Source organism: Macaca thibetana, chromosome 12 (assembly GCF_024542745.1).
Source record: "Macaca thibetana thibetana isolate TM-01 chromosome 12, ASM2454274v1, whole genome shotgun sequence".
NCBI lineage: Eukaryota > Metazoa > Chordata > Mammalia > Primates > Cercopithecidae > Macaca > Macaca thibetana.
In genome coordinates this window covers 2,502,906-2,515,688 of record NC_065589.1, presented here as the reverse complement: position 1 = coordinate 2,515,688, position 12,783 = coordinate 2,502,906, and the positions used below count along the sequence as shown (strand labels likewise).

General features: G+C 56.0%; 3 protein-coding genes across 52 annotated transcripts in view; all 3 read right to left on the bottom strand.

Moving 5' to 3' along the window:
• Positions 1–6,230, bottom strand: part of NDUFA10 (NADH:ubiquinone oxidoreductase subunit A10) — a 206,838-nt gene extending 200,608 nt beyond the window's left edge. Inside the window, exon 1 of the mRNA XM_050751546.1 lies at positions 6,221–6,230. The gene's annotated coding sequence lies outside the window, so the exon portion shown is untranslated. The remainder of the gene's footprint in view (positions 1–6,220) is intronic.
• Positions 1,870–12,783, bottom strand: part of COPS9 (COP9 signalosome subunit 9) — a 394,021-nt gene continuing 383,107 nt past the window's right edge. For 25 of the 50 annotated variants that reach the window (XM_050751502.1, XM_050751516.1, XM_050751524.1 and 22 more), the window contains exons 2-4: positions 7,251–7,332; positions 4,962–5,034; positions 1,870–2,131 (exon numbers count right to left, since the gene is read on the bottom strand). In XM_050751502.1, the coding sequence (XP_050607459.1) occupies positions 2,094–2,131; positions 4,962–5,034; positions 7,251–7,313 (174 nt within the window). In that variant the 5' untranslated portion in view covers positions 7,314–7,332 and the 3' untranslated portion in view covers positions 1,870–2,093. Of the gene's footprint in view, positions 2,132–4,961; positions 5,035–7,250; positions 7,351–9,503; positions 9,508–10,645; positions 10,650–12,783 lie in introns of those variants that run through there. The other 25 variants (XM_050751489.1, XM_050751485.1, XM_050751491.1 and 22 more) reach the window with 7 other exon arrangements.
• OTOS (otospiralin) lies at positions 10,016–12,038 on the bottom strand. Its single transcript, XM_050751551.1, has 4 exons — positions 11,920–12,038; positions 11,257–11,351; positions 11,050–11,076; positions 10,016–10,340 (listed from the first exon to the last, which is right to left on the bottom strand). Exons 2-4 carry the CDS (start codon positions 11,312–11,314, stop codon positions 10,156–10,158), a joined length of 270 nt encoding a protein of 89 aa, XP_050607508.1. The 5' UTR covers positions 11,315–11,351; positions 11,920–12,038; the 3' UTR covers positions 10,016–10,155.

The window sequence follows — 12,783 nt, the reverse complement described above, 5'->3', positions numbered from 1 at the left end:
CACACAGGTCTAAACACGAGCAGAAGACACTGACATGCACACACGTGCAGACTGGTGTTCACAAAGCGGCTTGGACCAGACGAGCCTGAAATTCTACGGCCCACACAGGAGCGCCTGGGGCTCACAGGCCTTGGTCTAGAAGGGGTGTGCCAATCTCCACTCTGCCCGAGTTCCTGTGCAGCAGCTGTCTTCTTCATCTGGGATCGTTCCTTCCTGCTGAAGGCCAGAGGCTGATATCCCCATTCACCAATGAGGAAACAGAGGCCCAAATAAACATTTTTAGTTTTGTTTAGAGACAGGGTTTCCCTGGCCCAGGCTGGAGTGCAGTGGTGCGATCACAGCTTGCTGAAGTGATCCTCTTGCCCCAGCCTCCCGAATAGCTAGGACTATGGGCACGTGCCACCACGCTCAGCTAATTTTTTTATTTTTTTATAGAAAGGGGGGTCTTATTCTATTGCCCACGCTGGTCTCAAACTCTTGGCCTCAAGTGATCCTCCCACCACACCCTCCCAAAGAGGCTCCCAAATTACCAGAGTGAACCACTGTGCCCAGCCCTCCAAAGAAAGGAACTGATTCAGCAGGAGCCTACAACTCGTTGGCAGTGGTGTTTGCCACTGGCCAGCCTGAGCTGTAGCCACAGCCCTTATCACTGTGTATTGTAGGCCCTGTGGGACTGTGATAAACCTCAACTAAGGGGATCTGCAGGGTAACCACCTGATACGACAGAATTCACCAAAATACCTAGTTGTTCCCCACAGAGCCTTCTATGCCTGCTTTGAGGAATCCACTTAGGAAACTGTGAACACGACTCTCATGAATGAACCACAAGAACACAGCACTGAGAAACTCCGCCCTCTCAAAGTGCAGATGGTATGCAGCCTGGCTGCTGGAAACCCTGCTCCCGGCCTGCAGATAAGCCACGTGGATCTCAGACACAAAGCGGCAGTCTCAACGTGCAGCCCAGTGCAGAGCTTCCAACTGAGGGTGTTCTGACACCGCAGTCCACTCTCCTGCCTTCCCACGCGCCCTGTGCTCTGGCTGCCCTCGCTGCAGCACGGGAACCACGGAGGACTGCTAACTTGTCCCGGGCAGTCCCCAGCTGCTGAGCCCCAACAAAGGATAGGAGCTCCATCAGGATGACAGGGTGGAAATCTACTCACCACTCACAAGAAAATGAGGCAGGGCTGACATTCAGTTCTGCTTAAAATCTCACCTGGCCTCCAGTACAAATGCCTCTTCCGTAAACATGACAAGGCGACACCCTTCAGCGGGTTCTCAGTAGCGGGGGCAGCAGGTCCCTCGTCCACTGAGGGGCTTTAACTGAAAAGGGGAACTGCTGAAGTCCTGGGACTGGGCATCCCCTGGTCTGAGGAACACTCTTCACTGCGAGACGGATATGAAACAGCAACTTCACTGTTCTACAACCATTATCAATCACCGAGCTGGGCCTACAGGAAACAAAACCCCTCCCCCACACGGGTGTTACACTCTCCTTCGAAACGGACCAACGTGCATTCCTCGCGTAGAAGGCGCCTCCCGTCATCCTTAAGCCTCGAGTTTGTGGGGCAGCGGCCCTGACGTGGCGGCCGGAGGACAGCATAGGGCCCGCTGTGCTGACAGACACACACGGTGCGAACCTGCCCACGCAGCGGAGGGGCGGCCCCGGGGCAAGGTCCTCCCAGTGCCGTCAGCAGGCCCAGCTGTGCTCGGCCCGCACTGCCTCCTGGTCTAGCACATACAGCACCGTAACCCCCGGTATTTGCTAGCAGACAAACATGGTTCTCTCAGCTGACACATGCGTGACACACACACAGACTTTTAGGGACTGCAACACTCACTCAAAAGTGCAAGAAGAGATCACTCTGCACGTGACGTTGCTTTCTTTTAATTGGAGTGAGGACACAACGTGGTCATGTTCAGAGACGAACAGCCTCATCTAGGTGGTGAAGAACATTTTTATCTTTCTTGGTTAACCAGGTCCTAAATTCAAGGGATTTCCACGTGTTCTTTAAAACCACCTGAAACTGTCCTGCGCAGGCTCACACTGCGACTCTGTACCAAGGGCCTGGCCCCGCCTGCAGCCAGAGGTCATCTCACTGGATGTCATCATCATCGAAAAGATCTTCAAAATCTAGAGAAATAAGCAAAACCACGTATTTACACATACAAGGGTAAGAGCTGAAGAAATCACTTCAAAATGAATTATATGGTCGTCCAAAATACAGACATGATCGTCAATGATCTAATGAAATAAAAGACTTTTCCCGTAACAGACTTTCAGTCTCAGCCAACCCGGACTCAAACACACAGTCCAAGGGGAGAGTGCTGGCCAGAGTGCTTTCTTGCTTTCATTTAAAAGACAATCCTAAGAAAATGCTTGCAGGGCTGTTCTGGGTCCCACGGACACCACTGCACAGCCATAACTCAGCACTCAGGACACGTCAGTGCCATGTCTGCACCCATGAGTGCACGGCGCCCAAGATGCTGCCCTCGCTGCCAGGGCCAGGCAGAGACGAAGCTGGGAGGCCCGTGCTGGGTCCTTGAGAGCAGAGGGAAACAGGCCGGCTGCCGCTGTGAGAATGAGAAAGCTGGACTGAGCTGCAGAAACGTGAAGCCTCCAGCAAGGCAGCGTGAATGACACTCAAGCCTGAGAAACACCCGTTAAGGCCCGTTCCCGCTGGAAAAAACACAGCAAACGCCTAGTGCACTGCTTTGGGTGATCAAAATCAGGCCCCCCAGAAAAGATTTTGTCCTTCTGTTTAGTTTTCTACATTCCCTACTACAGGCAATCATTACTTTCACAACAGGAGAAGAAAGTAAAACTAAGAGCCCACCCACACGTACTGTGCACTGAAAATGTGCAGGATGAATTATGAACTAGAAAGAGGAGGTTCCACTGCTGGAGGGTGCCTGCTGGCACCACGGCATCCAGCCTTCCTAGGGAGGGTGGCGTCCCTGAGGCATCTCTGGCCACTCAGAGGGTCCCAGCTCTCCCCAGCCACACTGACGCACCCCCACATCCTCACTGCCTCCCAACTGCTGTTTGTGGTTCTGCCACTCAGAGCACTTTTGCGCAGTCCCAGGCCCAGCTGACTCCACACCTTCCAACCTCTGCTCTGCTGCCCGCTCTGGAGAAACCTCCCTCTGCTGTGCTCCCGGAAATAATACCGTCCACGCTTTGCCAGGGCTCTCGTCACAGTCCAGCCCCTGCCTGCTGACTTGTCTGAACCCACAATTTTGTAAGACACGGCGAGGGAAGGGAGTCTCGTTCATGGCTAGAACCCCGGTGCCCAGGGGATAACTGCCCAGCAAAACCCATCTGTTTGATGAGTAAAAAGGACTCAGCAGAAGCCCCATCCACAGCCTACAGGTCTCTCAAAGTAAATGGCTCCTTGAACACATGGGGTTGTCACAACCTGACGGGACAGTGAGTGCTTTGTGAACTCAGTGGGTGGGCAGGCAGGGGACACAGAGCTCTCCCGTGTTCCCTCCCTGACCAGCCGTGGCTCAAAGGTAGACACACGCCCACAATGCTCAGGCTGCTGGGCACTCACCTGACGGGTCAGGCCTGGGTCCCTCTCAGAGATGCTTTCCTGTCAGGATTCAGGGACTGACTCTGGAAGCCATGTGAACTCAAACACTAGAACACAGCAGTCGCCTCTCACCAATGGGCTGGCAGAGGATAAATGGGACTTTGAAGGAGATCATCAAAATGCAAGTGCATGGTGCCAGCATTAGCCACTGCCCAATCCTGCCCACGTGAAGAAGCTTCAAAGTCGCCCTGGTGAGCTGGTGTTTTCGCAGAGCAGCTCTGGAGAGCACTCCGCAGTTTTGCACAATTTGTTCCCTCTGAAGGCAACACCCTTCTCCCATCTCACTCTGGCATAAAGAATTGAAAGAAATGCTATTCAGTCCTCCAGACTCGTCTCAAATGTCACCTGCCCCAGTTCTGACTCCAGTTGGTAGCAGCAAGAATGCTGCCTCAGGGGCATGGCCAGGCACCCTGGGAAAGCCTGCACCCCAACTCAGCAGCTTGGCTGCTCCCCTCAGGCAATGGCTGGCTGACAGTCAGCCTGATAAAGCAGCAGGGACTCAGGATGGCAGGGGGTCTCCGGTAAGTTAGAAACCGATGTGGTAAGGTCACATCCTAGCTGTTAACTGGTAACAAGAGCTTTCTGTAGAGGCCAGCACCATGGGTTAAAACAGGATGGAAAATGCCACCTCACTCTCTGGGGTGAGAAACCTATCTTGTTTATTATTTGAACGCTTAGTAAATGTTAATATGAACTAGAGGAACAAGGCCTGAAGAAATCAGAAGAGAATGAGAGAAATATCCCCTCTAGCAGGTCAGAAGATCTTACAGAAAGTTTGCTTTTCATTGTTTATTTGGTTTACCAATGTTTTATTTGGTTTATCCATGTTTTTGGTAACTAGCACTGAAGCCCTTAAATCAAGAGGGAAACGCATCCTGCGTCCTGATTTCAGAGCTGGGCAAGAGCTGGAGTGTGGCTGTCCCTCTGCAAAGGCAGCTGAGGGTACGAGAACCCAGGCAGGCAAACACAGGTGGGCTGGGAGAGGAAAGGAAACCGGCTGCCCGGAGAGGAGAGAGACAGGGAGCCAGACAGGGTTCCTATGGCTGTGTCTGGGGCAAGGGGCCAGACCCAGCTACAGTCTGAGGTGTCTGCAGGCACGTGTAACACACATGCCAGAGCTCAAACTCAACTACTGGGCTGCAAGCTGGGAACAATTTTATGCTACTTTTCTCCTGAAAAAGAAGGCTGCCTGCCAGGGGCCGCAGCCCACGTCATCGCTCCATAGAGGCTGCACTGCATTCCGAGAGGAGCGCAGGGGCTCTACCCCCTTATGACCCAAATTATTCATGTCACCAAGTTGCTTCACTGCCTTAACCTACAGAAGAAATATTCAGATTAAATCTGGCATCCCATTCCAAGCATCCTTACCATTAAAAAAGTCTGCATGAACGGCCTTTTCATTGGCTGCCAAGTCCATCAAGAGCCCGGTGCTGCCTCCCGCCTGGGGAATGGAAAGGCAAAATTATGTCAGCTGCGTTTTCCAAAAGAACAGGTGATAAGTACATTGCAGTGTCCGCCACCCCCACAGAAAAGGAAGATGGGTGAGGGGAAACAGGCTCAAGCTGGAGTCAACATTTTAGTTCCAGATAAAGGAATATGTATGGGCGGAGGGGGAGGGAGAAATTCAAAGGAATGATTTTTAAGGTCTCTCAAGGGCTTCTGTTCCTTGATTCCTCTCTGCCGTTAAAAATTAGAAACCTACCACTGCTCTAAGCACCACTACTTCTCTGTAACCTTCGAGGAGAGGTTTCCAATCCCCCCCGGACATTGCCACAGAGGCCACAAACACGCAAAACTGAGCCCATCAACTCCGCTCAGGATCCCTTCCCGCTCTCTTCTGGGAATGAAACCACTTCCCCGAGGAAACTGACCTGCTCTGCCTCTGAGGTTCTGGTGCCGGCTGCCATCATGGACCGTCCACTGCCACAACTCCACGGCAGTGGAAAAACCATGTCACAACCCAAGCTGGGCAATCTGAAGCCCTCAGGATTTTGGATCCTGTTTAGAGTCACCTGGTGACAGTGGGAGCAGATTCCTCTGACAGCAGCACCCTGGACAGCTGGCCACAGGTCCTGCTGCTGCCCTGGCCCCAGCATTCACAAGGCCACTTGCTCAACCTTGCCCTCATCCCCACGTAGCTGCATGCCCTTGTTCCCTTTCACAGACACTCTCAGAAAAGCCAGAATGCTCAGCCTCCTCCCCTGGCTTCTCAGCCTCCCTCCCTGTCCCCAACACCACAGTAAGCCTCCCACATTCTACCACTTAAACACTGGGCTGAGCTTGTCCCTACCTCCATCTGCCTCATTCACACCCTCTTCGACTGTCCTGTTCTCCCTGCTACCATTTTTCTACCCTCTCATCCCTAAATGCCGCCACCCTACAGAGCAAGTCAGAGCCTCTCACTCCCCACTGTAAAGCTCTCAAGTGGCTCCACATCGCCTAGGGCTGTGACTTTAAAACAGGACTGAGAGGCCTGGGTTTAGTGGAAGTGCTTCAGGAGTGGGGTGCACAGAGCCACCCTCTTACCGTGATTCCAGATGGTTTCATGATCTGGTCCCTGCCCACTGTCTCCCCTCTCTCTGGCACTGCACGCTCAACCATGTTAAACGACATGAGCCAGTGGGCATCCCCCCAACCCAGGACTCTGCTCCTGCCGGGCCTTCATCCCCGCCTACCTGGCAAAAACCAATGTGTCCCCCAGCATTGAGCCACAGAGTCGACTCCTCAGCTGCACCTTTGCTGAGCCCCCTCAAAGCCCTGAGGGCCCATCCGTTGGTGTGTCTTCGGCTTTCTATGACACCTGGTGTTTGCAATCAGCCTCTCTGCCATGTTATTACCTCCACAGGCACAAGGGCTGCCTCTGACCACCTCTGTACCCACTAAGCTTTGAGAAAGAGGACATGAGGCCCTGACATGCAGGAGCTGGCCTACCACTCCGAGCTAGGCTGTGGTGCTTTCTTGCTGACCATAAACCATCTCAGAACATCAGCTCACATCAGACAAGGTCACTCTGTGAACACAACAGAGACCAAAAATATCCCAAGACGACTGTATAATCCTGTATAATTAAAAAGAAGAACGAGGCCACTACACAAAGCACATAAATGCCAGACATCCCCCTTTTCCACTACGACAAGAATGACGGCTGCTCCAGTCTTCCCTCATTCTAGTTCAGTTTAAGAAGCCCAGTCGGAAAATTACCCTCGTTTCCAAGGCACAGCAAAGCCCACTTTCTTTCCCCAAATCCCCGAACACTAGCTCAAATCCCACACGAGGTGAGTCCCCACCCGCGCTACGGAGACCCACCGCGGGCCCCCACTGGGTGCTGCCGCCATCGAACAGCAGCAAACGCAACTCCTCTGACCACGAGTGTGTTCCCGGGGGCCGTGGGGGAACCCAGCAGGCACTCAACCCTCAGGCTGCGCCTCCTGGTCCCCCGGGCTAGGGCACACACTTCCCGCCGCCGTCGGTGGCCGCCTTTCACCAGAAGCTCGGAGAAGCCGGGATTTGCTCTCCGCGGGGCAGGGAGCCTGGGAGCCGCGCCCATTGCCCACCCGCCCGGCCTCCCCTCCCCGGGACCCGCGCACCAGGACGCCGCCCTTCCGCTCCCCCTTCCCCGCTCCCCACGCTCGGAGACTCCCGCCGGGCCCGTGCCACCTCGTCCAGGTCCACGTAAGGCCCGGCGCCCTCTGGAAACATCTCGTCCACCGCCGGCTTCATCTCGGGCCCGCGGCGCTCTAGGCCCACTTCCGGCCGCAGGGCCGCTTCCGGCGCGCGCCACATGGCAGCTCTAGACGCCGGAGGACCGCGCCTCTGTGGTGCCCGCCTGCCCGCCCGCGGTCAGCGGTCTCGCATCCGGGGTGCTCGGGGCCGCTCGTGCGTCCGCGGCCACCGGCGTCTGTCTTTGCGCTGGCGAGGGCGGGCGTCTGCAACGCCTCTGAGGGGCGGCCGGGCGGCCACGGAGAGAAAAGGCCGCCAGCAATGGGAGCAGTGCCTGCCGAGCACGCCTCCGACAAGGGGCCAGATCCAGAATAAAGAGGGAGCCTCAGACACAGCCGCAGGGACGGCCGGGTTCACAGGAGCCCAGGGCCTGACCTTCAGACGTTTGTCTGGAGAAGACACACTCGCGGCCAGTGAGCAGATGAAAAGGTGCAAGCAAACCAGGGCCCCGCCGAGGGGCCGCTGCACCCCTGGGACGCCCAGAGTCAAAAAACAGCAAAACGGGTGGAAGGGTGGGGAGTGAGACGCGGCAGCCGGGGCGGGAGACAGGGAGGCAGGTCCCAGAAAATCAAACACGGACGCCCACGTGGCCCAGCACTCCCCTTCCGGGCACAAGCCCAGAGGACGGAAAGCGGAGGCTCCAAGGGGCGTCTGTACCCCACGTTCACAGCAGCATTATTTATAATAAATGAAAAAGAGGAGCGTCCCCCACTGTCCCTGCCCATTGATGGATACGTGCATAAGCAAATGTGGTCCGCGCACACTGTGGAACATTACTCAGCCTTTAAAAGGAAGGGAATGCAGACACCTGCTGCCACGCGCGTGAACGTTGAGGACGCTCTGCCGAGGGAAACAAGCCAGTCCTAAGACAAACACCGCGTGATTCCACTCAGCAGAGGCCCCTAGAGGAGTCAAAGTCACAGAGACAGAAAGTAGAAGGGAGGTTGTTAGGGTCTGGGGAAGGGGAAATGGGGAGTTTGTGTTTAGTGGGGACAGAGTTTCAGCCTTGAAAGATGAAAAAGGTCAGTAGACGGCTGATGGTGATGGCTGCACAGTCCCGTGAATGTGCTTAATGCCCTTAAATGTGGTTAAGATGGAAAGGAATGTGACAGAAAAGCGAGGGAAAGGAGAAGGAAAGGGGAAAGAGGAGGGAGAAGGTTGGAGGAAGGGAGGGAGAGAGGAAGAACAGGGAAGGGAAGGAGAGAAGCAAGAGGTCCTGGAACGAGACTTTGCCAAAGGTTCTTTGCCTAACCAGACTTCGGTGGCCTCCTAACCTCCTCCCAGGCCCATCTGTGCACGGCATTGTCAGGTTCAGTTTTCGCAGAGAGCCCTGCTAAGTTGGTTTAGCCAGAGCCCTCCACCCTGGATATTGGATCAGGTTCCTGGTCCCTAGCATCCCCAGGATGTCTGATCGCCCAGGCCTGTCTTCAGCGAGAGCCCTGTGGGGTCTGCGGAGCCAGCGTCCCCTTCCCGCACTGTGTTCCTCCTAGTCATTTTCCACCCCCAACCCCACCTGCTCCTCAGCCGCAAACCCCCACTGCCTGTGCTGTTCGGAGCTGAGCCTGGTCTCCCTCCCCCACTGCAAGATCCCGTTGCAGTGGTCCCCACACCTGTCTCCAGGTTCAGCACAACTTCTGAAAATTTCTAGTAAGTTTTCCTCAACAGGCCTTAAAGGAGGTGGGTTTGGGGGTTAGGCTGCAGAGAAGGGGGGGCGGCATGGAGGAGGGTAGTTCCAGGGACAGGAATTGAGCTGAAATGTGAGGGGTGAGGGTGTGGCCTGAAAAGGGTCCGCCTGGCCTGAGTGGACAGTGTGGGATGCAGGGAGAAGCAGGCAGCGGGCATCCCGTGAGCCTCATGCCATGCCAAAGTGCGTCACTCTGAAAGACCCAAGTGAAAGTCAGTCCGATGGAACAGGGGCTTGGCAGTGACCAAGAGGAGTGGCCCATTAAGTCAAGGTCTTTCCTAGCTAAGGGTTGGAGCCGTGGGTCTCCACGGTCTGTTTGTATACCCTACAGGGATGGGGAGCTCACCACCTGTGCAGAGGCCATCCCATTGCTGGAGGCCCACCCCTGAGATGCCATCATGCTGCCTGCCCAGCCTTCCGGTGCCCCAGGGTGCCCAGGTGAAGCCCCCTTCCTCCCAGCATCCTCAAAACCTAGAGCCGTCCCTGGAAGACGGAGCCTGCCCAGGCCCCGCTGTCCCTGACTGATGACAGATACAAACGGGGTTTCTCACTTCCATGTCCTGCTGCCTCCTGGGTCCTCCTCCCAGGGGAGTGTCGTGGTGTGGAGTCAGCCGAGCCCTGACTGTGGGTTTGCCTGTTGCCCAGCTTAGCGGCCCAGAGCGAGGGTGCCTGGACTGGAGTCTAGCTCCCCCTTAACCAGCTGTGTGACCTTAACAAATCAGGCAGTGGCCTCTTGTCTCTGCCTCAGTTTCCTCACCTGTAATCTGGGGGAACTGCAGCACCCCCGGGATCATTGTGGGAAATGGATGAGAGGGAGACACAGAAAGCCAGTCCTGAGTCCGCCCAGGATATAAGGTCCCTTGTTGATGCCAGTGTGGATGGAAATGGTGCACATTTATGAAAGAGTGTATGAAAGTGCTCCCCAGGAATCAAAATAACACCCGCTTCATTTGTGAAATAAAGTAAATGGGGCCTGAGCGCAGCCGTCCTTGAAAGACCACCCACAACGCTGGTTGTACATCTTCAGTCCGGAGTTTATTGAGCATGAGACCAGGCCTGACTCCCCGCAGGGGCCAAGTTTTTGCCGGGACTCCATGCCTGCAGAGGCCTGACCTGGTGCAGCCTGGCGGGGCGGGCGGGCACCAGGCTGGACACCATTCAGTCCTCCTGATAGGGAACATGGAAGCCCAGGGTGCTCCCCAGGGGGAAGTGTGCAAAGAAGGTGCGGGCCATGTCCTCGATCTGGGGGTAGGCCCCCAGGGCCTGGAAGTGCTGCACGTAGTTCCAGAAGTCAGAGGTGGAGAAAGGCCAGTAGGGCATGGCTGGCAGCTCCGCGTAAGGGTCTGAAAGACACATGACACCTGCCTTGGTCCTGCCCGGAGACACCGTCCTCGGAGGCTTCAAGGCAAGTGGATGGTTCCCAGTTGTGCCCACAGTGATTTAGCCTTCCCAGAGTGGGGGCCTGAGCCTGTCCCCTCTCATCAGTGGGGTGATGACCTAGGTCCTTGGGGATGCCTGGTCTGGGAGACAGAGGAAAAAGGGGAAGAGCCGGAGGGGGGAGGCCTGTCCTGTTTGAGGAGGGAGTTGTATGGGGATGGTGTGGGGCACTGCCAGTCTCCTGCTGGGATTTCTGAAGGGATCACAGACACCCCCGTCCACTACCCCCCAACATAACCTGTCCTAAAGCTTGGGCAAGGGTGGCCCTGAAGATACTGGACTGAGTTAGGGCTCAGAGTTGGGAGGGCCTAGGGGCTGGAGCCCAGGTAGGAGGGTGGGAATGTCAGGGGTCATGGGGCCCTGGCTCCCCCTGCCCAGTGTGTTCCCTGGTGGCTGGAGGGCAGGGTCGCAGCTGGAAGGAGCTCAGAGACCCTCTGCTTGCACAGCTCCAAGCTGGCTCTTGAGGGCCATGTTTTCCGTGCTCAGGCCTGAGCTGAGCCAGGGCCCCTGATGCATCTGCTTGAGATAGGAAGCCACTGCCCTCCCCAGCAGTTTCTCCCCGCTGCACACCAGTTACTTTATGCAAATGAAAGGAAAGAAATCGGAGAACGGTACCTCCTTCCTCCTGCACAGGCATGGCCCCTGCAAAGGAAGAGAAGAGCTGTCACCCAGAAGCACCACCCAGGTGCCAGTTGGGCCCACCCCACACCAGCCGCAGCGCTCTGAGGTTTCCCAGCAGTCTGGAGATGTGTATGGAAGGGGAGAGAACAGGAGGGTTGTCGGGGGTCCTGGTGGCTGCCTCCCTCCAGAGCGGCCCCTCACCTGCGAGAGGCCCCAGCAGGAGGCAGAGGGCCAGCCCCAGCACCACGCAGGCCTGCATCTTCCCGGTGCTTCCTGATCTGCGACTCAGGCTCACCGGCAGCAGGACGAACCCAGGAAGGGCGAGACCACCCATCTGTCAGGGCCGGCTTCCTCTACCAGCCCCAGTGGGGCACCCCTGGGGAAAATGGCATGGATTTAAAAAAAAAAAAAATTCTTACGGTTTTCCTAGCAATTTCCATTTCAGTGGTTTCAAACCACTATTTGGAGGTGAAATCCCTGCCTCAATTGGCCTTAATTTGCACGATTTAAGAAATTGCTGGCCGGGCGCGGTGGCTCACGCCTGTAATCCCAGCACTTTGGGAGGCCGAGGCGGGCGGATCACAAGGTCAGGAGATCGAGACCACGGTGAAACCCCGTCTCTACTAAAAATACAAAAAATTAGCCGGGCGCGGTTGTGGACGCCTGTAGTCCCAGCTACTCGGGAGGCTGAGGCAGGAGAATGGCGTGAACCCGGGAGGCGGAGCTTGCAGTGAGCCGCGATCGCGCCACTGCACTCCAGCCTGGGCGACAGAACGAGACTCCGTCTCAAAAAAAAAAGAAAAAAAAAAAGAAATTGCTCACCCACCCACCCCCCAACCCTGCCTGGCCTCTCCAGAGCTTACCTTGTCTCTGCTCAGCCGGCCGTGCTGCCTGGATGGGCTCTGCTGCCAGCTCAAGGGTCCTCTTTATAGAAGGGCTGTAGATGAGGAAGGACACGTCACCTGCCTCAACAGTCAAACTGAATATTTCATCCCCACCAGAGGATGTGGGCTCCTGTCGCCCTGCTGGCAGGCAGAATCAGAGTGTCAGCTTCTGGAAATCTGATCCGAAGATCGAACTGAGAGAAAAACATCTTGGCTAGGCCATTTCTGAAATTGTTAGGACTGAATTCAGCATTGGTACTTGAAACAAACCCAGTTTCCTCTCCACAAGGAGAGATCCTACGTCCAATACTGGGGCTGGCTGAGATTTCCTCCCCGGTGAGATGGAGCTGAATAATTCCAGCGCTGCTTCCACTTAAACCAGCCGGCAGGAGGAGCCCCAGGTCAGCAGGACCTGCCTGCAGGACGTCCATTGAGCAGAGTCACAGCAGGAAGTGTGGGGTCAAGATGGACTTCTGTCTCCAGGCGGGAGCTTCCCTGTGATCCGAAGTGTCAGTCTGCAGGTGGGCAGGAGGCTGTCCCCACGCTGGGACACCAGCAGCTGGCACCAAGGGTCTCTGCGGGTCAGGCCATTCTGACTACACAGCAGTCCCACTGACCACATCAGTTCCTGTGTTCACCTGTCTCTCCAGTAAGTACAGCCTCCTCCTGGTACTGCCCCTTGGGGTCCCACCACCCCACTGAATTCAGGGCCGAATTTGGTGTGGCAGTCTCCCCTGTCATTCCTGATCACCCTGGGGGCTCTGCAAGGATTCTGGGAAACTCCTCACCCATGTGTCCCACGGTTCTGGAGTTCAGGGTCCCCAACTTCATCACAGTCTGCCCA

Excerpts from the sequence above, each read along its gene's own strand:
- OTOS (XM_050751551.1), bottom strand. The coding sequence starts at position 11,314 with ATGCAGGCCTGCGTGGTGCTGGGGCTGGCCCTCTGCCTCCTGCTGGGG. Across the intron at positions 11,077-11,256 it reads CCTGCTGGGGCCTCTCGCAG|GGGCCATGCCTGTGCAGGAG; the intron begins GTGAGGGGCCGC and ends CTTCCTTTGCAG. Across the intron at positions 10,341-11,049 it reads GCCTGTGCAGGAGGAAGGAG|ACCCTTACGCGGAGCTGCCA; the intron begins GTACCGTTCTCC and ends TGTGTCTTTCAG.